The following is a 27329-nucleotide window of genomic DNA, read 5'->3' as shown; positions in this document are numbered from 1 at the left end:
ACAGAATAAAGGAGCAATATTCTCAGACTTTTCTGAGCTGTCCCTGCAAACAGAATGGAACTGAATGCTGCAGGAGCCAGGATGGACAGTCCTCTCACAGCCTCCCTTTTAAAATCTGGGCTTTAAGGAGAAACACGTACATCTAGGCTAAAATGGCAGGAAAGGTCAACAACTTAAGCATGAGCTGGAATCCACTCCTCCTTGCTCTCCAGGGGCCGGGTGTAAGTTAGGGACTGAGAAGGGTGACACCTGCTGGGCTCTGATGGTCAGAATGGGTGGGAACTGGCTCCTTTCATATGTGGTCCCTTGCTACCCTCTGCTGGCCAGGACTGGGAATATGCAGGAAGCTGCAGGTAGCCCCACTTCCTCCAAGATTCCACGACGGGAAGAATCTGCTGGAATCACACTGGGTGGAGCATGTCAGTTCCTCTCCACACAGACACACGCATACTGAACCAATGTTACAGCCAGTTTTCACTTTTTACCATTCTATGACTGTATAGCTGTTTTAAACGTTGCTTATGACATTCGTTTTTGGTTTTTTCTGTTTTGTTTTGTTTTTGTTTTGAGATGGAGTCTCTCTGTCACCCAGGCTGGAGTGCAGTGACACAATCTCGGCTCACTGCAACCCCCGCCTCCCAGGTTCAAGCGATTCTCCTGCCTCAGCCTCCCCAGTAGCTGGGATTACAGGCCCATGCCACCATGCCCAGCTAATTTTTGCATTTTCAGTAGAGACGGGGTTTCACCATGTTGGCCAGGCTGGTCTGGAACTCCTGACCTCAGATGATCCACTTACCTGGCCTCCCAAAATGCTGGTATTACAGACATGAGCCAACCCGCCTGGCCAAGATTCCATTTAAAAATATTACTCTCCACTGACCTTATGTGAGAAAAAAGGAAAAAAAAAATGTGTTACATTTGCTACCTTTCCAAAAATGATGTTTTGTAACATAGAAGAATATGAGAATTTGAATACAAGTATCGATGGTTTATCAAAATGCTAGTTTGTTCGTCATTTCATATACTCTTCTTTTTAAATTTTTTTTTAGAGACAGGGTCCAGGTGATCCTTCTGTCACCCAGCCTTGGAGTGCAGTACAGCCTCAAGCTCCTGGTCTCAAGGGATCCTCTCACCTTAGCCTCCTGAACACCACACCTGGCTTATTTTTAAATTTTTTGCAGAGACGGGGTGTCAGTGTCTGGCTATGTTGCCCAGGCTGGTCTTCAGCTCCTGGTCTCAAGTGACCCTCCTGTCTCAGCCTCCCAAAGTGCTGGGATTACAGGCATGAGCCACTGCACCAGGACTTCATGTTTTCAAAAACTGTAAACTCATTGTAGGTTTGGAAATCCTTTTTTTCAGTATTTTAAAATCATTATTTGTTATGAGATAGCCTTGGGACCCCACTATTTGGTTACAGTACATTCGAAAAAAATTCTTTTTATTTTCAAATGTTAATTTTCATCAAAACAAAATCAGTAGCTCACGCTTTAGAAATGTATCTTTGGTATAGATATTTGGGAAAAAGTCTTCAAAAGTAATGAGGGAGCCCCTTGAGTTGAGAAGTATTAAGTAAACACCAGAAAAAAAAACAAAAAACACATTGATCTCACCGAGAACTCCTAGAATTCCTGATTAGTTGTGCCACACAGAGTGTGTTACTTTGTGGGCCTCTGTCAAATTCCAAATGGGTGGCTCGAGAGCACCCAGTGTCCCGGCTCTTGTGCGAGCCCCCAGACCGGCTTCATGCAATTACCAGAACAATCGTTTAAAATGCAGTCAGGTCATGATACTCCTCTGCTTCTGCAGAGGTCAAATATCACACCTTTGATCTTAGAATAAAACACTGATTCCTTCCTGGCTTCACAAGGCCACTGCTCTGACTCCTGCCAGCCCTCCCAGGCTTGCCTTCAGTCACTTTTCCTTCCCCTTCAGCTATTTGCGTTTTCATCTTTCGGGGACCTTTCTGTGGACTCTACTTCAACATTCTGTTTCTTTCCTTCGGAGCACTTGCTTCCATTCGTAATAACTGTGCGTGTTTATCTGTCGTTCATTTCTCGTCTCCACCATCAGGCAGCATCCCCAGGGGGAGGTCCTCATCCACCTTGCTCTTTGCTGTGTTCCCAATGCCTAATGAGCATCATTTGTCAATGAGTGAGTGAGCGAATGAGGTGAGCAAAGGAACACACTGAGCGGTGACAGACACTGAGGTCACTCCACACAGACCACAGTACTAGGTTATTTACATACATATAAGGAAGTTCCATTCACGACCCATGGCATGAGAAGGGCTGTGGTTGGGATCCGGCCGAGAGCTGTAGTTTTATCTTTGACTTACGTTTGTCATCAAAACCAGTCCCTCCCTGCTTAGAGAACACCAGGGAAGCAAACAGAACCTCAGGACCCACATGCTAAGGAAGCTGGAGGGCAGCAAGGAAGCACAGGCTCGCTAACTCATCAGGTGCAATTTTGCGTCATTGCTCTGGGTACCGATCCAGGATGCAAACACCAGCTGCTCAACCAACCAGTAACACGCTGTGTTGATCCAGTGCCTTCCCCTTGAAAAGGCACCAGCCCAGTGTCATAGGCACCCAGCCCTGCTCAGAGGTAGGTAGATTAACATTCCCATTTCACACATGGCAGGAGAATGCGCCCATGATTGGTGGGCTGGGTACACAATTGGCCAGCAGACTCATGTGTGGCCTTCCAGGGGTTCTGCCTCCATCTTCACTGTGAGACAATCAGAGCCTGAACAAAGGAAACTAAGTTCCAAAAAGTCACCAATTCCGAATCTGAGACTGAGGAAGCCTGATGAGAGGCGTCCCCAGGAGAGGTAGCTAGGGCAGAAATACTTGCTGGGCTCCAGGGAGGCCTGGGCCAGACATCCTGAGGTACAGTTCCCCCACCTGCAAAGTGTTACTGGTTTGATGTAATTTCCGCTGCTGTTTGTGGCCTTTTTCCTGGGCAGGGTCCTGGCACCTGACTGAGGAACCATCCCGAGAACAAGCCAGAACAAAATGTCCAAGAGCCTCCCAGGCCGGGGCAGCCATCAGGGTGGGCTAATCTGGGGGTTCTTCAGGAAAGTGGACACCCTTTGGGCCACAGCGTCCAGTTCAATGGGGTTGGTGCACTGAAAGAGGTTGCTGTTTCGGACGAAATAGTGTTTCAGGAAGTGCTGGCTCACACACTTGTGCAGTTTCCTCACCAGGCGCGGGAACGCTTTGCTGAAGACCTGCCAGTCTTTAACGTGGGGATATTTCTCGCAGGTCCAAAAGAGCACGGTCTGTGGAAGGAAGAAGTGCTGTAAGACACGGTTTCAGGCAATGGAGGAGGATATCTTGGAAACAATTAATGAGCTTATGTGCCCTTGGAAGGAGGGAGAAAAGAGTTGCCCGGGGCAGACTGGATCTGCCATGAATTCACAATCCCCGGCTTCGGGTGGGCCGCGTCTACCAGCGACCCCGCACCTCTTCCCGGTCTATGCCCTCACCCTCCTCCAACATCTCCCATGGTCTCCACTCCAGGTGATGCCTTTGCCTTCTACTCCACAGGGAAAAGGGAACCCCTCCTCCTCCCAAACCAGACAGATCTTGCCCACTGCGGCACCCTCCTCTCTTCCCCGCTGCTCTGCCTCTCCTGCCGGTGGGGCTGACCCCTCCACAGGGCTCAGGATCCCGCCTTCCAGGAACCGTATATGACCGATTACCCTCTTCCTCAACTGCTTTTCGCCAGCTGAAAGCTCTCCTGCCACCCGACCCCTCAGCCGCCTTCCGCCCTCACTCTTCCCTCTGCAAATCCAGGCTTTTCCGAAGAGTCGGCTCCGGTATTTGTCATCATTTCCTCTCCTCCCATTTCTCGCCTCAATCCGCTCCCACATGGATTCTTCTCTCATTAATCCTCAAAGGCTCTTCTCATCAAGGCCCAATGATCTCCCCGTTTCTAAATCCAACAGGCCCTTGTCAGCCTGCACCTTACCTGACCTTCCAGCAGAGAACCCCTACGCCCTCCCTTCTCAGCCATCCTTCCCTTGATTCCAAGCAATCTCCTCTCTGGGTTTTGTCCTGGCCCTGCAGCGCCTCCTTGGCAGGCTTATTTATGCTCCTTGGCCTGCCTGTGAGAGGTGGAGTTTCTGGAGGCTCAGCTCCAGGCCCTCTTCTCCTCTCCCTCTGCATTCATGCCTCAGCTCTGTGTTCCCTCCACAGCAGCGGCTCTAATTCTCACTACACATGAATGACTTGCAAATTTGTGTCTCCAGCCCAGATCTCTCCTGTTTTCCTTACCGTGCATCTCATGGGTATCTGAAAGTTTTCTCACTCCCAACGTGTTCAAACTGAACCCCTGGTCTTCCTGCACAAACCTGATCTGCCTCCAGAGTCGCTTAACTAGCTAGTGGTGCAACATGCAAACGTGGGAGTCATCCTTCTTTCTTACCACCCGCAGCCAAGTCCTGCAATCCTCTTGCTTAAGTATTTCTGGAGTCTACCCACTCATCTTCACCTCTAGTATTATTCTACCATCCCCCTCCACACCGCCACATCTCACTGACCTCTGCAGAAGCCATCTCATCAGCCTGTCCCTGTTCTTGCCGACACCCCCACTAGCACCATCCACACTGCTACCACTGGGATCATTCTGAGGCATACATCGACTTCCCTTCTCATCTAACATACTTCAAGGTCTTCCCATTGTTTGTTAGCTAAAAACATTATCCTTAACACGGTGTGGTTTAGAAGGTTTGGTCCCTGCCTTCCTTTCCAGACTCATCTTGACCCATGTCCTCTCTTCCTGTCTCCATGTACCCATATCAACCGTTTCATGCTCCCTTCTACCACAGGGACTTTGCACACCCTGCTCCTGCCGCAAAGGACACACCTCTTTCCCTTCTTTGTCCATCATAGCAGTGACAATGATAGTAGTTTTTATATTTACGTGATTAATTTTATCATTTCTCCTACTGGATTATAAACTTTATGAGAGCCCTGAGTGATGCCTTTGTTTTTTTTTTTGAGCAGAGTCTCGCTCTGTCATCAGGCACCAGGCTGGAGTGCAGTGGTGTGATCTCGGCTCACCGCAACCTCCGCCTCCCAGGTTCAAGTAATTCTCCTGCCTCAGCCTCCCGGATAGTTGGGACTACAAGCACACGCCACCAGGCCCAGCTAATTTTTTTTTGTATTTTTAGTAGAGACAGGGTTTCACCATGTTGGCCAGGATGATCTTGACCTCTTGACCTCATGATCTGCCCTCCTCGGCCTCCCAAAGTGCTGGGATTACAGGCGTGAGCCACCGCGCCTGGCCGATGCCTACTTTTATTCACTCTTAAGCCACCCAGTACCAGCAGAGGGTAGCCCGTGAGAGGCAGTTAGTAAGCTTTTATTGAATAAGTGAATTAATGAATTTTCCATTCATGTTACGGTTTAGATATTGAGTATTTTTATATAGTCTATTTTTAGGGCGGTTGTACGTTCATAGCAACTATTTAGATTATTTTGAATAAATGAGTTAGAGATAATTTTATGCTAGTGAAGATAACCTAGATATCAGAAAAAAATTTAATTCTTCTTGTTCATTAAGGTATCTCCCTAAGCAAACTGAGGCCATTAAGCTCATTATAAGCAAGGCAATGGTGGGTTTCAGGAATAAATAAGCCAATGAAAGATAAGCTTTGGCTTCACATGAAACAGTCTTGGAGCAGAGCCTTTTTGGGGAGAAGGCGAGGCTCTGGTGAGAGAGTGTCAGACCTAGGGTGAGGCGGGTCTGAGTGCCACAGCTCCCTGACACTGTTTTGCAATCCAACCTCTTCTGCTTTTCCCAAAATGAAGATTTGGCAAGGATCCAGCGCGCTCAAGTCATCGTCAGGGATGGTGTCTAACCGTACGTTGGTCACCAGCCACGCTCATTTCCAGGGCAGGGACGCCTCATGGGAGATAATCCTGCCTGTGGACTAGGGGTAGAAGACAGTTGGTCCTTAGTCTAACTGAGAACAAGGCAGTTGGCACTGCTTCTGCTTATCTTACTCCGGAGATAGTCCCCTCAAAAAACAATGCCCGTCCTTGAGAACGCGCAATTGTATTGTGCCATGCAGGTGGTCAGGGAGCACTGAAACAGAACCCTTAAGTTGCCTTAAAATCCACCAGGTGGCTTAGGAGCCATCAGAATAGAAGTCAGCCCTTGTGGGGTATACAGATTTGCAAGCAGCCATGGGCTGGAAAACCCGTGGAGACCCCATTCAGTCCTGCCTGAAATATTCATGTCACTGAATGTATTTCCATCCATCTTAATTGAGAGGGAATGAGGTCGATTGTTAAGAACATGAGGTTTTGACACAAAATAGACTTGAGTTTGCTTCTCAGCTCTGCCTCTTCCTAGTGTGGCCTGTATAAAGGAAAGCAAGAGAAGCTAAATCCACAGAACGAATCAACGTATCTTCTGCAAGCATGTGCCCTCCATCCAGGAGAACAGCCTGTGTGTTTTTAGGGGAGTGTGCTTGAGGACACGTTGAGAATGTTGGAACACCAGCGAAAAGCCCCAGTGTGTGTGAATGAGATGTTAACAGATTCTTCCAAGGTCAAAAAAGATAGGTTATCAGGAAAGATCAGAATGTGAAGCCAAGACTTCACCTTTTTGCACACACACACACACACACAGACACAAAGCTAAGTAAGATGTGAAGCCACTCATTCATCTGCTCAAGAAATATTTACTGAGCAAGTATCTACAAAGCACTGGGGAGATACTGGGGGTGCCATTCATCCATCTGTCAATGAACAAGGTCATCAGGTAAGGTCAGCATGCTAGCTGGACGAGACCAATGAGGTATCTGTCCTTCAATAAGTTACTCTACAGCAGACACAGTAACGTGAGGCTGGAAGACGGTTTTGTCCATGGAATGAGAAGAGGAGCAGGCAAGCGTATGTGAGGAAGGCACCTCACAGACAGGTGACTGCCCCAGGGAATACCTGGTAGAAAGGCAGTCCATCCTTTCTGGGGCCAGGGAGGAGGGCTGAAGCTCCTGGACCCACACTACCTGGGCTTGGCTGGGCTTGGCCAGGGACCCGCAAGAGTCTCCTACTTCCCCACCCCAGCAGGCTGCACACAGCTGCTACATAAGAGTCCACTTGACTCTGTGTGGTACACAACTTGAGAAAGAGCGTCCCAGGGACTGCCCAGTGCAGGTCAGGCTCCGCTGCTCTGAGTCTTCACAGAGCCATGCTCCCCGCTTTCCTGTGCTTCCTCACTGTGTGATTCTACACGCACCACGGGCTTGCCTCACCCATGTCTATCTCCCATGCTAGATCAGAAGTGCCATGAGTGAGGAACCACATCTGTGTCTGTTCACCTTTGTGCCAGCAGGGGTTGAGCCCACAGCAGGTAATGGGGCATGCCTCTGGCCCAGAGTAATCTCAATAAAAGCTTGCTGAATGAATGAGTGAAGGCATGAATGAATGTGTACTCTTGGCTTTAGGGGAGGGGGAGGCAGGTGCTGGCAAAGCAAGGGAAAATCCTTGCCTGGTGAGTTGGATTCTGGAAAGAGGTGTGTGGCACTACCTGTGTGGTAACTGCTGGTTGCATTTCCTGGCTCCGCTCCGTGTTAGTGGGTCTGTGTGCATGAGGAGTTGTGCTTAGGCTGGAGTTGGTGCTAAGACCGGAGCAAACACGAAGCCATCTAAGTGTGAGGCACAAACCACATTTTGTAATCCATTTCTGAACCTCAGCAGGCTTTCCGGCACCTAGTGGGCACTCAGGTTGGTTTGGTGGGTAAAATAAAAGCGAGAGTAGAAGAAAAGTGGGAGAGAGAAGAGAATTGGGAAAGGGAAGGGAGGGAGGAAATTTTACCCTGGGCAGGGGCGTTGTGACTCTTACATATTTCCATAATAAGTAATCATTTGTTGGATGGCAAATATAGATACTTAAGCCTTATCCTGAATTTTTCACATATGCCACCCCTTCCGAGTGGCTCTGGCCAGGCTCTACAGAGGCCATAGGGAGAGTGGCCTATCCTGTCATTCTCCAAATCTGCCCTGGGCCTTCTCCCATCTGCCCCACATTCACCTGCAGATGGTGAGATGTGATGACCGGCCTGTTCCCCGGGCACCAGACGTCCTCCTTCAGCTGCCTCATGACTTGAAAACACTTCCTACGGCAGCCCCCGTCGTCATCCAGCTGTTCCAGCAACACCTGCTCAGCACGGAAGAAGCTCAGCTGCCAGTGGTAACTTGAAGAGGCCAACAAGTTAAACCCAAACGACTGGAATAAAGAGAAAAATATTGGGAAATGAGAAGAACAACGCTCACTGGTATGGAAAGCCATCTCTGAAGCAGTCCACTGAACTGGGGAACCTGTCACAAGGCAGACAGCACATCCCACGTGGGGATGAGAAGTGGGGAGTCAGGGAGACCACAAGCCACCTTGGATGTGGATAGTTAGAAGGTGGTACCCACTTCCTCTCCTGAAGCAGTTCTCCAACTTGGGCATGCATTAGAATCACATCACTCAGAGGGCTTCTTAAAACACAGCTTGCTGGGCCCTGTTCACAGGGTCTCATTCAGCAGGTCCAGAGCCGGGCCCCGGAAGCTGCATTTCTAACAAGGTCCTAGGTGACACTCGTGCAGGGCCCACACTTTGAGAACTGCTGATCTAGTGACACTTCAACTTTCCTTTGGAAACTTGTTGGCCGCCAGTAATGCTGTGACTGGTTAAGCTGTTGGCATCACTGGTCTGGCAAGCGGGGGTCCCGTCCACTGATACCTTGATGCATTCCACTCTCTCTTGGGAAGGCCAGCGCTGCAGACATCGAGGCCACCGGGCTTTCTCAGACCAGGCAGTGGGGATCTCCACTGTGGGGACCAGCTCCAGTTCCACCGGATGTGCGGATGTTTCCACAGCAACCCAGACTGAAGAGCGGTTTCCTAACATGCTGACCTTACCTGATGGGAAATGACCAACCGCATAAGGAGAAGAGAAAGGCTTGCACAGTACAGGCATTCAAACAAGGAATGTGTGAGCATTGCTCTGACCCGCTCCTTGCAACTGGTGTGGTAACTTTCACAGTGTCTGTAGCATGTCAAAGATCGAGCCTCGACATCAAAACCAGATGGTCGGTCAGGTAGCCAGCATTGGAGGTAAGAAGTCTCATTGCTGGTGGGTTGTTCTTCCTCCCCAAATCCCAAGGTTTTTATGGTACCTTTCCTTTTAAATTAATAGATTCTTGGCCGGGTGCGGTGGCTCAAGCCTGTAATCCCAGCACTTTGGGAGGCCAAGGCGGGTGGATCACGAGGTCAAGAGATCGAGACCATCCTGGTCAACATGGTGAAACCCCGTCTCTACTAAAAATACAAAAAATTAGCTGGGCATGGTGGCGTGTGCCTGTAATCCCCGCTACTCAGGAGGCTGAGGCAGGAGAATTGCCTGAACCCAGGGGGTGGAGGTTGCGGTGAGCCGAGATCGCGTCATTGCACTCCAGCCAGGGTAACAAGAGCGAAACTCTGTCTCGAAATAAAATAAAATAAAATAAATTAATAGATTCTTTTCAGAAGGCTCAACTGAAGGTAAATAGAAAGAAAAAGTGTAGTACAGATGCTCCTTGACTTACAGCGGGGTCACATCCTGATGAAGCTGAAAACATTGCAAGTTGAAAATGCATCATCATAGCTTGGCCTGGCCTACCTTAAATGTGCTCAGAACATGTCCATTAACTTACAGTTGGGTAAAATTACCTAAGGCAAAGCCTATTCTGTAATAAAGTGTTGACTATCTCACGGAATTCATTGAATGGTTGCATGCGTACTTGAAGTGCAGTATCTACTAAATATGTATCACTTTCACACCTTGTAAAGTAAAAAATCATACATTGAGCCATGGCAAGTTGGGGACCATCTGTATTTGCTACCTTAAAATGAAACCTAACTATTTTCCTATATCCTTTTCCATTCCACCCAAACATCTAAATGTTGGTTTTCAGAGAAATGCAAACATAGAGAAGGTCAATGCCATTCTTTCCCTCTTCACCTCTATGTTCTGACACTGGTTAGGAACAGTATCAGCCTCTTTATATATTCATATGCCTTTGGTGAAATCTGGCTTCACATGTGTTTTATCTGAGTCTCAGTCTCTTATACCACTCAGCTAGCCGAGCCTCAGAGGTACCTATCATCAGAAACCCCTGTAACGGCAAAATACATCAAAGCATGTTACAGCCACTGTTTCAAGGATCAGGTGACTGGAAAGAAGCGTCCATTGCCTTGTTTTCTACCCAGGCAAAGAGAGAAGAGTAAACTAATGCATCTGGGAGTTTTCCAGCTCCCATATTAGAATTTCCTCATTTCTAATTTGCTTCCCCCTTCTTTCAAAAGATACAGTTTTTGCTTGTTTATTTGCCTTCATTACAGATAAAGATAAGCAGTCTTGAATAGATCAGGATCTACTCATCCTTCTCTGCTCATCCCAATTCTTGAAATAGATAGGAATCTATTATTTTGCATTTCCTTGCACAGATCAGAAAATGGAAGCACATTAATTGTGTTAGGCTATTCAAAAGGGAAACGTTCCTCTCCTTGGCCAGGGTGGGATAAAGGGCTTGTTGTCTGCATCTCATCAGAGCTGCCCAGACGGGAACATGACGAGCACATTAGCATTATTTACTGAAAGCACCTCGTCAACCTGGCTCGGTCTGAATTCTGCTTTGCACTTTCACTATGAATAATGTTGTGCTGGAGCCAGCCTATCGGCCCACACCCTGCTCTGCAGCTGGCTCTGCTTACAAGGTGTGTGAGCTTCAGAAGTGACTTAATCTTGCTAAGTCTCAATTTTCTCATCTCTAAAACAGGTAGGAAAAGAATTCTTATTCTATTGTGTGGTTACGAGGATTTAACTAAATAATCCATGAAATTTACTCTACTTAGTAAAAAGTGGACTAAACATGAACTATTACCACTGTGGAAATTTTCCTAACTGTTCATCTAGACAAGCAAATGTACGTACAAACACATCCTTTTGTTTTCACACAGACGGAACCTCACGTGGTTTAGCAGTTCGGTTTTTCACTTAATAATCCAGCACATGCATGTTTCATAGCTCTGCATATACGCCTGTTCTTCTTCACGGCTGCATAGTAGTCCAGGAGGCAGAGATAGCACAGTTCAATTTAGCCAATTTCCCTTTGTTAGCCATTTATATTACTTCTAGCTATTTACTACTATAAAACTTATGACAGCGAATATCCTGGTGCATATTTCTTTGTGTATTTGTAGAAATACATTTCTAACACTAGAATTGTTGAATTGTCAAGTAAGCACATTATAAAAATAGACAAATTGCCCTTTAAAAAGGAGACACCAATTTACACTTTTAATAACGTGAAAATACCCATTTCACCATGCCCACTTGACACTAAGCGAGATCACACATTTTTTTAACTGGTTAGGTGTTTCAATGCACCCAACATTAGTATATTCTAATATATGTTGAAATATACATTAGATGGAATGCCTTTTCTTATTTTTTTCAAGCCATTTGTATTATTTTCCTGTGATTCCTTTTTTTTTTGGTAATTTATTTCTGTTGGTCAGCTTATCTTTCTTATTGGTTTATAAATTAAGAGAATATAAATTTTCTTAAAATTTATATTTTATAAAATTTTATATTTTTAAATACAAATAATAGAAATTTATATTTATAAATTTATAAAATTTATAAATTTATAAAATTTTATAAATATTTTATTAATATTTATTTTATAAATTTATAAAAATTATAAATTTATTTATAAATATATACTATTAATTTATAAAATTAATAATAAATTTTATAATAAATTAATAATTTTATAAATAAATTAATAAAATATGTATAAATTAATATTTATTAGATATTAATACAATAAATTTATAAATATAAACTATTATTTGTATTTAAAGAAAATATAAAAAGTTAAGAAAATTAGCCATTTCCAGTTTGAAATTCACTTTTTCACTTTGTGCAAACAAACAGGGTGTGTGTGTGCGTATGCTGCATTGTACAGCAGCTTAACACGTCAGAGTTGTCAAACTTAATCAGTTCTTTATGACTCCTGGATTCTGTGTTTTGGTGCAAGTTGGTGGTTTCCAAATGTGGAATCCCAGCACACTGGCACTGCAGACAGACAGAGGTGCTGCAGTAGACATGTGCTAGTCACGAAGACCTGGGGTTTGTGAATAATCTGCTTTTTTAAGAACAGTATGCTTAAGTTTTTAGGCCTGGTTAAGGCTTAATAATCCACAGCATTTTATAACTATGCCAGCACAGTAAATTTCTTAAAGTCGCAAGACTATTTTGTTAGTATGAATTCCAATCGTCTGTGCATTAACAGCAGGAAAAAAAAAATGCTGATTCATACTTTGAGGGTTAAATACATGTGAAGAGCACATGATTACTTTCTCAAATTTAGGGTGTGAGCTGCAGACGACACCCAAGCAGAGGTTTCATAGAGTGAAAGGGGAATGCCAGCAATTTTCCCTTGTACTTGTTCCCGATCAGCTCACCTGAGAGGTGACAGGTTCTGATCGCGTTTTCCACCAGCTTCCGGAACACCAGGAGGACCTTGGCAGGTACAATGTCTCCATCGATGTTCACATCTGTCTCATGCCACTGCCACAAGCTCTTCATAAATTGTTCCACCTCCAGCCACTGCTGCAGACCCTCGGGGTCTCGCAAGGGGCAGGGCAGCCTGGTGCCCTGCAGGGTATAGTACCTCCAGCGCTGCTCCCTGGCCTCCCTGTACCCGGCCAGGCCTTTTACTGGGACTGTGGCGAGGAACTGACTGGGGGCCAAAACCTGGGGTCAGGAAGGGATTGAAAACAAGCATGAGTTAATAGATTCAGGAAGTAACAGAGCTCCTGGGAGCCAACCTGTCTCGCCAGGCGTCTCCGTTAACCACTCCTCCCTCAGCAGTGTGAGCAGAAACACAGAGACCTAGACCTGGGTGTTACAAGTGGATTACATCTTTGTTCTGCCACTGAACCACTGTAAATACTTCGAGTAGGTAAATTAACTCGCTGAATTTATGATTTCATGAATCTGCCAGTAAAGACAATGAACTAGACCAGGAACTTCACAGGAGACCTGAAGTTTGAGAAAGAAGAATGAATATGCATTGAGTTCCATGAAGATGCAGCATGTAATTCTAATGTGTTTGACCATTTCAACTTCATAATGACACAGTAAGTTTGTTGCCATTTTCTTTTTCTTTTCTTTCTTTTTTTTTTTTTTTTACAAAGATGGGGTTTCACCATGATGGCCAGGCTGGTCTTGAACTCCTGACCTCAGATGATCTACCCACCTCAGCCTCCCAAAAGTGCCATTTTCCAGATGAGGAATCCAAGGTGCAGAGGGGCTTGGAGTTCTCTCCAGGGACACACAGCCAGGAAATGGAAGAGTCAGAATTTGAGTTTAGGTCATTTGACAGCTTGTTCAGTTATTATTTCTCTACCCTAAGCTGGTACTCACTAAAGAATGAATGACATGGAATGGTGAACGTTTTGACACAAATAAAAGGTAAGAAGTAATAGGAGGGGAGGTGAAAAGATTTTGTAAACTGGCTCCCCCTTTTTTTTGGCCTGTTCTGATAACCCATGATCAGTGTTCATGACTAACCCTTCCAAAATCAAAGGCAAAATGAAAGCTTGCTTGTTTAGACCATGTGAGCTGTTGAGATGATTCTAAGTTTAAAGAAAAAAAGCGAACTGTCAGAATCCACCTAATCCCCTTCTTCAGGATCCAGTGAAGCAATGACTGGGGGAAAGCAGTCAGACCAGCAGCTGGGGGATGGAGTGAGTGGGTAAACAGAGCCGTCAAAAGAGCCTGAACTCTGACCATGTCCCACTTCCTGTACACCTTCGGCTGGGAGTCAGCTGCCTCCTCTCCATGGAAAGCTCTGACCGTGGAATTTGGTTAACCCTTATCCAGGACCAGTCACTGACCCACTGAGGGGTGAACACCCTAATCAGCTCCAGCTGTTTCCGCCTAACTGAGAAAACAATAGTTTGATGTTTTAGATGATGTATCCACATGACTTCTGGTACCCATAAAAAGGTGGCTGGATTTAAAAAGAAGAAAAAAACATCTAAAGTATAGAATTTAAGACCTGTACATTATTTCAGTCCACTTTTATGTGAGTTCAAAAGCGCAACGATCATGTTGTTAGTCATATAACTGGTGCTTAGTAAATATTTGTTGAGCAACCTGGGCAATATGATGAAACCCACCTCTACAAAAAAAAAACAAACAAAAATTAACCAGGCATGGTGGCATTTGCACCTGTAGTCCCAGCTGCTCAGGTAAGCCTGGGAGGTTGAGGCTGCAGTGAGCCATGATTGCACCATTGCACTCCAGCCTGGGTGACAGAATAAGACCCTATCTTTATTTAAATTAAAAAACCAAACCAAACCAAACCAAAAAAAAAACATGTTGAATTTGATCTAAGATAAAAGCAATTTTATATCCTATGCTGTAACTATTTTCAAAGCTTAATATGTAAGACATGACATATGTAAACACAAGGTATATTTTAAGCTATGAATTCTAACTGGGACCACTGAAAGAAATTTCCTTGGGTATAGTGCTAAGAAAAGTAATGTAATATGACTATTTCTAATGACTGGTTTACACGTGTTCAAGTTAGCTTGGCCTGGGTGTAGAGCTGGGCAGATGATTCCAGGATTCAATCTAGTTTTACAATTTTCACCCTGGAATTACAATTAGTGAGGGCAGAGCTGTACACTGTTCGAAAATCCACAAATCCCAGAATCTCTCTGGTGGTTCTTGTGTCCACCAACTTTGAGACATAATGGGCCAGCAATGGTCTTTTGCTCAGGTACTAACTCTTTTGCTCATTTATTTATTAATTCATTCCATGTAAGTTAAGTGTTTACCGTGGGCCACACATGTTGCTGGGTGCTAGGAACAAAACGATCAGTAAACATAGTCTTTACGATCAAGGGATTTGCAGTTTGTTGTGAGAAATGGGCCATGAATATATACAAATGTAATACAAAGTGAAAGCTATGTGGCATAAGAAAAATCAAGATAAATGAGAACACATGGACACAGAAAGGGGCGTACTAAACACTGGGGTCTATTGGGGGGAAAAGGGGAGGGCCAGTGGGAGGGGGAGGTGGGGAGGGATAGCCTGGGGAGAAATGCCAAATGTGGGTGAAGGGGAGAAGAAAAGCAAAGCACACTGCCATGTGTGTACCTACGCAACTGTCTTGCATGCTCTGCTCATGTACCCCAAAACCTATAATCCAATAAAAAATTAAAAAAAAAAAAAAAAAAAGAATGACGGGGATTCAGAGCCTGATTTCTCTCACCCCTAAACAGAGATAAGCAGACTGTCTTTTCCACCAGGTGGCTTACAGGTTTGAGTGAGGTCGTTTCTGTGTGTACAGCTCTGCCCTCACTGATGCATTGCCTGAATGCTGGTGTTACCCACTGGCTTACACTGGGTGGGGCTCCTCAGCGGGGAGAGGGGTTGCGAGCCTGCTCCTGCAGTTTCTTCGTGCCGCATCTTCTACTTTCTTCCTTCCCCATCCGCAACCCTGAGACGATTACTTTCAACTGTCCTTTTGTGGATGCCCTTGGTTCCTCTACCCCACCCCCAATCTACTAAGTAGATGGTTAGTAAATGAATGTGTGTTTAACGGAGCTTTGATTGTGACTGTGGAGTGTGCTTTGAAATCAAAAGCCTCTGTTGTGAGTTCTGGCTGTGGTACCTGACATGACTTGATCAAGTCATTTGACTTCTCTAAGCCCAGTTTTTCTCATCTAGGAATGTGGGGGCTCAGAGGAAATAACATCTATCTTTTTCTCATTTTCTATAGAGACGCCATTTCATTACGTTGCCCAGGCTGGTCTCAAACTCTTGGCCTCAAGCAGTCCTCCTACCTCGGCCTCCCAAAGTGCTGGGATTGAAGGTATAAACCACATCGCTGGCTGAAATGGCATGTATAAAATGAGATTGTAAATGGTAAAAACTAAGAGTACCTGTGGAAAAAAGAGTATGAGTATTCTTAGTGAGGCAAGCATCTGTCACATACTGAGATCCCCCTGCCCGAGTGTCCTGGCTCTGCTGGTGGCACTTAGAGACAGCGAGACTTACTTACCTTAATATTTACATTGTACGTGTCAGAGTAAGGCACGGCTTGAAATCTAATGTCTTGGGAGCTGATATTTGTGGTCAAATGATGAACAACTTTCTGGACCTCCTCCACAGCCTGGGAAATCTGCTGGCGCCTCAAGTCCACCTGGGTGTAGGAGGGATCAGCAGAGGTGGTTATTTCCCATGTGGGCCCCAAGGCACTGGCATAAGAAACTGAGAAGACAAGGGAACAGCGAGGGGTGACCAGGGGAATTTAGTTCAAAAATCCTGCCTTCCCAAGACACAGGGGAGATGGACTTCGGTCTGACTCTACTGAGAAGACACTTGTTGGGGCCTCAATGTTCTTTTCTGTAACAGATGCATTCATTTGATATTTATCTAGGACCTACTATGTAGCAGGTGCCAGGCCAGGTACTGGGGACACAACAGTGAATAAGACAACAGTGAACACTGCGGATAGTGAAAATACAGGAATATGGCCGTGCGTGGGGGCTCACGCCTGTAATCCCAGCACTTTGGGAGGCCGAGGCGGGAGGATCACAAGGTCAAGAGATCGAGACCATCCTGGCCAACATGATGAAACCCCATCTCTACTAAAAATACAAAAATTAGCTGGGTGTGGTGGTGCATGCCTGTAGTCCCAGCTACTTGGGAGGCTGAGGCAGGAGAATTGCTTGAACCTGGGAGGTGGAGGTTGCAGTGAGCCGAGATTGCACCACTGCACCCCAGCCTGGTGACAGAGCAAGACTCCGTCGCCAAAAAAAAAAAAAAGGAAAATACAGGAATAAGGCCAGGCGCGGTGGCTCATGACTGTAATCCCAGCACTCTGGGAGGCCAAGGTGGGTGGATCACCTGAGGTCAGGAGTTCAAGACCAGCCTGACCAACATGGTGAAACCTGGTCTTTATATTAAAAAAAAGAAAAGAAGAAAAAAAAGAAAATACAGGAATATATGTAAATATAATATCATAATATATTATATATAATATGATATTTAATATCAATATCATAATATATAGTATTATACCTGATATTACATTATATACACACAGACACAAATGTATGTATGTATATATGTGTATTTCTGTATGATACACGCTTTCATAGATATGTGTGTGTAGGTGCGTATGTGTGTGTATGTATAATATAATATCAGGTATGATAAGTCCCATGAAGAAAAATAAAATATGATAAGGGACTAGAGAATAAAGTGGCAGCTATTTTAGTTAGGGTGGACAATGGACAAAGAAGACTTCTCTAAGGAGGTGGCATTTGAGCGAGGATGAGGACAGCTTGGGAGAGCAGATTCCATGCTCCTTCTCTGAAGTAGACAATTCTCTAAGGTTAGCAGCGAGGCCACTGTGGATAGATCCGGCAAACGGAAAGTGACAGGAGGTGAGTTTGGAGAGGAAGGCAGGGGCCAGGTCATCACACAGGGCTTTGTAACCCATGGCGAGACTCTACCATGGTACTGTCACGCCTGCTGCCCCGGGTGTGAATATTTCTTAACATGCATCAGCACTCAGCAGCTTGCTTCCTACCGATGTCGTCAGTAAATGATGGTTCTCTTTGTCTCTGTACTCACCCCTGTGTTTTGCTTCTAGACCCTTAAGAAAAGGTATGCATTTATGTTTCTGCTGACAGAGGGTCACCACAGTGAGTTACCAAGAACTGGGAAATTCTCTTAGAAAACTGAACACTAATCAGATACTTTAGGTTTAGGGAAATAGATGTTTGTGGGAAACACAAAGGAACTTTTAGTAAACTCCAGGAGAGACACAGGAAAATCCAAATGAGAGACAGAAGGGTCAGCAAGTTTCTTCTGAAATGGAGGGGGCTCTTTGTCATTTGCTCGGGAGGCACCTGCCAGCGGTCATGACAAGACTCTCCTTCAGAGGCTCCTTCAGCCAGTAACCAGTTTTAAGCAATATCTGATGCCCATCCATGAATCTCTGAACTATGGTATAATGGCTGTTTCTACATATTCTAGAGTCATTCTGAGACACCCATAAACTGATCACCACAGCCAGAAAAAAAGCCCAAGTCAGAGATTCCTGTTTTCCTAGATTAAGTCATCAACTGGGCCACCTGAGATCTCACTCATACTTCCCATCAACCAGGAAGCCAACTTCACATGTACATAGAATAAGAAGGTGACTGTGCACCTATTTGTACACATGTTGTGTAGCACATGTAGCGTCAGTTCACCAGTAAGTATCTGTTGAACGCGTGCTCTGTGGTGGGCACCGTTCAATGCTGGAACACAGCAAGGCACAAAATAGACGCAGCCATGCATTGACAATAGTGAGGAAGACAAATATAGGTACAGAATACAGGTGTGGGGCTGCTATTATGGAAAAAATAACACATCACAAATAAAGCTTTTGGAAGCCCAGAATGAAGTCGCCTCTCCAGCGCAGGACTTCCGCTTTGTGTCGTGATTCAATCTTATTTGAGTAATTTTAGCGGAATATCTATTTTATGCTGGGCTCTGTGTACACATGTTGCCACAAGGTTTCTAGATAACTTGACAAAGCAGGACAAATAAACTGGAAATTAACATCACTGCACTCCAGTGCAAGGTAGAGGTTTGCACAGATGCTATGGATACACAGACACTTCATCCAGTGTGGAGGTTGGGAGGCCTCCCTGGAGGCACAGTGTGTTGGGATTGTATCTTGAAAGCTTAGTAGGAGTCCGCCAGGAAGAAAGGAGCAAGAAGGTTGCTCCACAAGGGAAAACAATTGCACAGGCATGAGCAGCACAAAGAGAGACTCTGTGTTTCTCAGGCCTGTGCAATTGTTCCTGTGATATTTTTAGAATATAATCACCTTAGAGGAGGTGGTGAAGTGGGAGAATAAACAGTGAGAGGTCTCAAAAGTAGAGGAAGAGTTTCAAGAACAAAGTCAACAGTAAGTGGCCGAGTGAGTCAAGGCCCCACATGTCCATGGAGTCTGACAGCTCGAATATGACTGCTGTGCTGGGGGAATGCTGGGCACCAGCACTGATGGTGGGGGAGAAGTGGGCATCAAGCGGTGGATTAAGGCTGAGTGGAAGACACACGTGAAGGCAGAGGTGAGCAACTCCTCCAAGAACTTTTACTTGGGGGGAAAACCAAAACAGCAGGGATGTGAACGGCTTTTCCTTGTTTGTTTTGGTTTGCAAAATGATACACAGGCTTAAACATTTTTAAATGCTGAGAGAAAAGAGTCAGTGGTGAGAGAAGAGAGAGCAAAACCATTTTGTAAGGATTTCCCACCCGAAAGGAGTCATGCACATCCAGAAACCTGAGTGAGGAATTCATCTTGGTGTGGCAGGAGGAAAGAAGGGGAAGAGGGCACAGAATTTCACTCTTGTTGCCCAAGCTGGAGTACAGTGGCACATCTTGGCACACAGCAACCTCTGCCCCCCAAGTTAAAGTGATTCTCCTGCCTCAGCCTCCCAATAACTGGGATTATATGTGCCCTCTATCATGCCTGGCTAATTTTTTGTATTTTAAGTAGAGACAGCGTTTTATTATGTCGGCCAGGCTGGTCTCGAACTCCTGACCTCAAGTGATCCGCCTGCCTCGACTTCCCAAAGTGCTGGGATTGCAGGCATGAGCCACCACGCCCAGCCAAACTGTACCCTCATTTGATGGTGAAATTCTTACCAGGCAGGACAGGATCACACACTCCTGGAAAACAAGTATAATCTCTCACTTGCTACACAGGTTATTAGGTCACCCTTACGACCTGTTTTGATTGCCAAAGGTGAAAGTGAGAATAAGAGAATGCTTTCTGAGACCTAGAGTCACAAATTCCAGTTTTCATTTTCTTCCTCCATCACTTCCGTTGCAATTTAGACTCAGGATCTTAGAAATGGACGAGACCTCAGAAACTGCCTTGTCTGGTGTGACTTCACGGAGGACCAGCGTGGCAGGCGGCTTTCCTAACATCACACCAGCAGTAGAGGTAGAACTAGACGGGCTCTCCAACTCTTCTTTCCATCACACTTGGCCACACCCTCAAGTACTGATGTACCAGAAGTACCGCCTACCCCTCATCCTCTTCCTCAACCTAAAAATGCCTTCAATTTAAAGTCAAGACTCATGAAACGAGGAGTCCTAAGTCTCCGTGTATTTGGGCATCAGCAACTGTTCTGGCTTCTCACAAGCACAAAGGGTCATGCAGGGGCCAGAAAGCGAAGCCCCTGCTGTGGGACCTGAGTGGAAGCCTCTTTCTCACTAGGTGATGGGCAGCGCCGCCCCTCGCCACGTCTCTGGCCACACTTCCTGCAGTAAGTTCTTCCCCACACAGCATCACTGCGCTATTTGGTGGCCCAGAAGTGACTGGTGCTGGGGGTTTCCAGGCTTAGTCCCAGACACCTCTTGTCACCCTCATGGTGTGACAACACAGACTCCCCAGACTGTTTCTCTCCACTTATCCTGGCCACACCCTAGGCAGATACAGCGAGAAGTTCATTTTAGGGTGTGGAAAAGCAGGCAGTGGGGCTTGGCAGCCTTGAGGCAGCCTTGTCGCCAAACCTAGTTCATGGCAAAACACGGAAACAGATTTTGTCTGGGCCTCACTCTTTCCAGGCATGTCCCCCGCTCTTGCAGGACCATGTCCCACCCCGGGCCCCTTTCCCTGCCTCCTCCTTAACCACAGCATCCGGCTCATTGTTGCCCCACAAGTCACTTGTATTACTAGCTCAGGTTCATGAACACGGCTGCTGTTAATAGCTCGTTTGCGAATAATTTACTGTTTCAGATATAAACTCTGGGAACTCAAGGTGATTCCTTATAATAATACCACTCTGACTCACTCACATTCCGATACACTTCCTTGCGAGAGAGACAGAGTGGCGGTGCTAAGCTGCATGCCAGGAATGGCACACAGGTCATACCCATGAGCAGGCAGCCGATGTGTATATCATTCCCGACGAGTGTTACTGGGAAGAAAAGACTGAGAACTTCCTTCCAGAAAACAAGAAGTCAGACCTTTCATTCTGGAATTGCGTGGAATCCAATCATCAGCTAAAAGAATTTCAACCAAACAAAACAGGTATCATCTCCTTTCAGAGGCTAATAATTTAGAGAGATGGAAAGTTAAATCCAGTGATAGATACACATGAGAAAATAGGCTTTCCACCGTCATATCCCTTCCTTTTTAGACTAATTCTTCCATGAATCAAGTGCTTGGGCCACACGGAATATTTGCAACCCCCAAACGTAGCAGAAGCTACAACAGCAGCAGCACTGTATAGAGCTGAGATTATTGAGTCTTTCCTGTGAATAGGGCCTTTTATACACAGGCTCATTCGTGCCTACCCATAATTCTTTAAGGTGGATGCTATGATTATCCCCATTTTATAGATGAGGAAACCAAAGTTCAGAACGTTTAAGTAATTCTCCCAGGTTCCCAGAGTTAGTCAGTTACAGAACACAGGTAGCATCCTTCCAAAACCTGTATTTGTAACCACTGCACTGTCCTGCCTCTAAAAGAGAAAGGTGACCGGGAATGAAACACACCTTGACTGTTTGAATGGGGCTCCCTTAGTCCTGAAGACCTTTCCTATACTTCTCCACTTATGAAAACCCTACACTTCGTCCAAGGCTTTGCCTCCACTCTTCTTTCTGTCAGACACCTTTCCCATCAGACCTAATGCATCTCTTCTCCTCTAGCAATCTGTTGAAATCTCTACTGCATCCCTTACGGTCCGCCGTGCAATATATCAAGGGGCAGGAGCTGGATTCAACGCGGTGAGCACTGTTTAGGATTTCTGCTATTGGAAATGCAGGGGGAGCAGAGGGTAGAAAGAGCACTCGAAGTTACTCGAACACTATGCTAAAGATTTTGGAATTTTTTCTTACAAAAAATACAGGACCCATGGAAAAAAATACCAGCTGGTGTCTCTACCATTTAGAGTCCTCAAAGGGAGGAATAATGGGATATCACTTTGTTTATTATAGTTTTACCATCCCAGGTTTTCCTTATTTATCTCTCTTAATGATTCTGCCTAAGAAATACACTTTCTTATCACTATGATAAGGATCTTTGCTTTGTGTACTTGTAAAGGCATGAAAACTGCAGACTAGCTCCTACTTCCTAGTCAATTTAACTATTTTGGTTTTAACATTAACATCCTGCCTTATAGCTTCATCCGTAAAGGAAAAGGCTTAAACCGGATAATATTTAAGACACCTTCAAGTTCTAACATTTTTTGACAGCCTATGACCATCTAGAAGAAATTAAATTCTTAACTAATATGTACTAAAAATATGGTAATATTTTAAAACCTAGTAGTTTCACAGTTTTTAAAAAGCTTTGTTTTCATTTCATTTGCTCTTTTTCCAAGACCCCGTGAAGTTCCTATTATTATTCCCATTTTACAAAGAAGAAGGTCAAGGCTCAGGCAGATGAAGTGACTCGTGACCACACGAGTGGCAGTGGCAGAGCTGGAGCTCCCCCCATCCCCCAGATTCCAACTCTCCGTTCTATATTCTATACCAAGCATGTCTCTAGGAACTGAACCCTCAAAGAGAAGACTGAAATATGTGAAGTCCCCAAACATTGTTATGGGTGACAGTCTGTCTTCTGAGGAGCATTTTATGTGTATTTAGAAACAGCTTGAGATCCTTTCTGGATCAAGGTTTGGTTGGGAGCAGCGTGAATGGGGAGGGGTGCATGGGAGAGACCGGGTCTGTCCTTACCTTATTCAGCAGGCAATCTTCTAAGTCTCCCACGGTAAGGGATTTCATGGCTTCTTGGTCAATCCTGAGTAGTACAGCAACTTCCTGGTTTTCTTTTTTTCCTCAATGGAGTACAACACTCATGAGTAGATAGCACTCCCAGTAATGTGAGTCTTGGTACTGAATTTTTCCAGAAATGTGTAATGGACCAGAGACTTTCCCTCCAAACCGTTCACTCAAGTTTTTATTTCCAAATTGTGAAAATCCATCTGTCATCGTTTGGGAAATTAAAAAAAAAAAAGAATTTAAAAAGAAGGGTTGATAAAATTGAATTTAAGTCCAACCTAATTATACCTTATTTAGCTATATTGACTGGTTCTTTGACCAGAGAGCAATTTTCCAAATTGTATTTCCCACCCAAGTACTTAAAAGTTCCATCCAAGTTAGAAATACCCTGCATGTAGTTGGCTTCTCCCACCTTTTATGCTCCTGTCCCGACACTAGATGCACCTGGAACTCAGTATCTTATATCTCCTCGTCCTTATCTTGTTGACAGTAAATACCGCTTGCTCTCCAATCCAGAAAATCCCCCAGATTGATTTACTTTCTTTACAATCAACAAATAAACGGCTGAACAACCAGCCTGGGACCCATCATTATGCCCACAAAGAAGTGATCAGGTCTTGTCAACCACAGCAGAGCACAACGGTTGGCATTTGGAAAAGCATGCACACACGTACACACAGGCACACACGTACACACAGGCACACACGTACACACAGGCACACACGTACACACAGGCACACACAGGCAGAGGGCACACAGGCGCGCACACACACACACAGGAATGGCCGGTCAGGAATCCTTCTGCTCACCTGCTGACCTTTAAAGGTAACTTCCCTCTTCCAACTTGAAAGCTGGCAGTAAAAATAAAGTCAGTATAAACAGGTCCCTTGAGAGGCGAGGGAACACTCACGTCTGGTTTTGCCAGCAAAACTTACGTTGGAAAACAGCTCAGGCAGTAAATTCCCAGTTGGGCTGGCTGGGGCTAGTTTTACTACAGAAGAAAAAAGAATTTCCCAATGGTCTGATCTCCTTGAAGCTGGTAAACATCACGGGAGTCTGCTATCAGATGATCTAAAGAAATGACAGCCCTCCTGGGAGCATTGCTGACTTTTGAGCAATGTTGCAAAGGCAGGTGCTTCCGAGCCCACCTGGAAGTGCTGCCTGCAAAGCCACGCCACTGTCTGGGCCCCGGAATTTGCATATCTTCCCATACTCTGCCCCAAGCAAAAGCCAAATCACAGTTCTCTAGCTGCTCTGTGCCCCACCCACGGTATGAGTCCCAGCTCTCAGTACAGCTTCTACAGAATCTCCTGCCATTGCAGAGCCTGATACAAAACTGTAAACTACATCCTCCAATGAGGGGTGCTCTGATAGCACCCCTCAAAACAGCCTTGATTTTCCATTTGCTTCTATATGTAATTCTAAATCTCCTTCTTTTTATATCAAGTACTTCCAAGTTTTTCAAAATCTTATTCCTTGGGCTTCTCTTATTATAGTAGCCCCAAACTCCTTTTTAAAGAGTGAGCAAGATCCTCTTTCTCTGAACGTGCGATTTAGTATTCTCTCTCTACCTCATCTTCAACATCGCCAAAGTCCCACTCTTTCTCCCATGTGCTCATTTTTGTCGTGACTTCTGTTTTCACCGTAATCATTAACTTGTGAGTCACTTTCCTATGGTGGGGTACTCCCTAATGTCCAGGGGTTACCGCAGACATCTGTCATCATTTTTGCCCCTGTGGCTGCCCTATCTCGATCGCTCTAGAACTTCAGCTGATCAAAATGTTATAACTGGAATCTTCTCTTGCCAGTGACAATTGCCAGATGTGAGCAACCAGCAGGGCAAGTGAGCGGCTGGGAAATGAAGACACAATCATGTGCTCAGGGAAGCTACCAGAGTCTGATTTTACCAGGGTGCCGTATCCAGGGAATAGCTGTGTTGTGGGAGCAAAGCCTAGTTCCCTACTCAGTGATACAGCTCCTCATGGGCAAATGCTCTGAAGTACAGGGCAGTCCCACAAATACAGACTCTCTGACAGCTCCTGTCTGACAGATTGATGAAGACAAGCTTTCTTTTTAGATGTAGCTCTCTGGGTAACTGAGTAAAGGATCCGCAACAAGGGATTGAATCACAGTAAGCCTAAGGCGCCTGTAGGCCAGGCCACTGAGGAGATTCAAAGTTAGCTCAGGTTCTCTTCCTTCCGTGGAAAATAAATATCCTCATTTCTCATGACTCACACCAAATGCAAGTATGGAAAAGTAAACCTGTTCGGCTCAGTTTCTATGGTGAAGAGTAAGAACTTATTTTTAAAAGTCGGGTTAACAAGGTATTCAAAACCCTATGCTGTCAGTGTGAGAAGTCTCAGGGAGATCATGCCAGCCCTGGATTACCAGCACAAGTGTTTGTTACTGATTTACTTAGTGTCTGAGATTTTAATTTCAAGAAGGAAGAAGGTTAGCTTGATCCAAATCAACCTGAAATATGCAAATTTGTTAAAGTTTGCCAGGGTTACAAACTCTGACTTTTTAAAAGATTTCCGGTATGACTCAGATTAAATCTGACAATGCAGAAGACCAGACAGAGATAATCACCTGTGATGGGATGCAGTCCACAGCAGTGAACAACTCGAGGCAGGGGCCTTGTCTATTCCATGTCTCCAGAGAAGCTTCAGCACCTAACACACAACTGGCCCTCATTAAGTGTTAATGCTTATCTGCTTATGTTAAACATTATGCAAAATAACATTATTTATTAGAACGTCACTAGTGTGACATTTATTAGAATGCCATGAATGTGATATTATAATAAATAAAATATAGTATTTTAAGATGTATAAAATCACCTGACAAATTATACGTTTAATTATATGCACGCATCTGTGACTCCTATCTTCTTTTACAGAAAGGCTTGATTAAAAAAAAAACTTAGCGTAGTACTTGGCACATGATAAGACCTCAAAAAATATTTGTCTTTATACTCCATTTCACTCCCTGAGGAAAAAGATCCTTTTTTGTAGGGATGTTTAGTTTTTTTTTTTTTTTTTTTTTGAGACAGAGTCTCACTCCGTCGCCAGGTGCCAGACTGGCGCGATCTCGGCTCACTGCAACCTCCACCTCCTGGGTTCAGGCAATTCCCCTGCCTCAGCCTCCTGAGTAGCTGGGATTACAGGCATGCGCCACCGTGCCCAGCTAATTTTTTGTATTTTTAGTAGAGATGGGATTTCACCATGTTGGACAGGATGGTTTCGATCTCTTGACCTTGTGATCCACCCGCCTCAACCTCCCAAAGTGCTGGGATTATAGGCATGAGCCACCGCGCCCGGCCTTGTTTTGTTTTTTAATTGTTATTTCCATAGTTTTTGGCATACAAGTGGTTTCTGATTGCATGGATGAATTATGTGGTGGTAAAGTCTGAGATTTTGGTGCACTCATCACCCAAGTAGTGTACAGTGCACGCAATATGTAGTTTTTTATTCCTTAGTTCCCTCCCGCCTCCCCCTTCTGAGTATCCAAAATCCATTATGCCACGTTGTATGTCTTGGGATACCCATAGCTTAGCTCCCACTTATAAATAAGGAGATAAGGGGTTTTTCTGTTCCTAACTTCACTTAACAGTGGCCTCCAGGTCCATCCAAATTGCTGTAAAAGACATAATTTAATTATTTTTGATGGCTGAGTAGTATTCCATGGTGTACATGTACCACATTTTCTTTATCCGTTCATTGGTCCATGGATACTTAGGTTGGTTGCATAGGAAAGATCCTTCTTTTACTGCATGTCAGTAATTCTCCTGGTCTGACCTGGTGGGTAGGATTGTTCACTGGGTTGGTCTTCACAGTTCCACCAAAAAGTGGGTCTTCTTTCCTTTCACACATGACATGGTAATCGAGATAGTTTGAACTTGATCTTTGGTCTGGGTTCAAAGGTAGGAAGTCCCAAATGAAAATGATAGGTCAGGTGGGTAATAAATCAGAATAGAGTGGAACAATGGAAAGGGGTGGGGTCTGTGGTGGATGCGAGAGTATATATCTTACCTGGGATATTCTAACTTGTTGGGGTGATTTGTTTATCTTTTTTCTTTCTTTTTCTTTTGAGAGGGAGTCTCGCTCTGTTGCCCAGGCTGGAGTGCAGTGGTACAATCTCGGCTCACTGCAACCTCCACCTCCTGGGTTCAAGCAATTCTCCTGTCTCAGCCTCCTGAGTAGCTGGGATTACAGGCATGTGCCACCATGCCTGGCTCATTTTTATATTTTTAGTAGAGACGTGGTTTCACCATGCTGGTCAGGCTGGCCTTGAACTCCTGCCCTTGTGATCTGCCTCCCAAAGTGCTGGGATTACAGGTGTTAGCCATCGTGTATGGCCTGTTTATCAACACTGTACTATGCACAAGATTCACCCCTGCACTCTGCACTCCTGCAATACTAAACTGGTTACAGTTCCCTGAAAGACCCCTCCCTCACCATCTTCT

At 45.1% G+C, this 27329-nt stretch overlaps 1 protein-coding gene across 1 annotated transcript; it reads right to left on the bottom strand.

Moving 5' to 3' along the window:
* Window positions 1–1419: 1419 nt before the first annotated feature.
* MAB21L3 (mab-21 like 3) lies at window positions 1420–22897 on the bottom strand. The gene is made up of 6 exons (XM_035252570.3): window positions 22820–22897; window positions 16131–16271; window positions 12513–12804; window positions 8743–8921; window positions 8047–8241; window positions 1420–3280 (listed from the first exon to the last, which is right to left on the bottom strand). The coding sequence occupies exons 1-6, from the start codon at window positions 22865–22867 to the stop codon at window positions 3047–3049; spliced, it is 1089 nt and encodes a 362-aa protein (XP_035108461.2). The 5' UTR covers window positions 22868–22897; the 3' UTR covers window positions 1420–3046.
* Between the last annotated feature and the right edge of the window lie 4432 nt (window positions 22898–27329).

The sequence above is a fragment of the Callithrix jacchus genome, chromosome 7 (assembly GCF_049354715.1).
Source record: "Callithrix jacchus isolate 240 chromosome 7, calJac240_pri, whole genome shotgun sequence".
NCBI lineage: Eukaryota > Metazoa > Chordata > Mammalia > Primates > Cebidae > Callithrix > Callithrix jacchus.
Note: the sequence above shows the minus strand (reverse complement) of the source record. Positions and strands in the feature narration are given on the sequence as shown.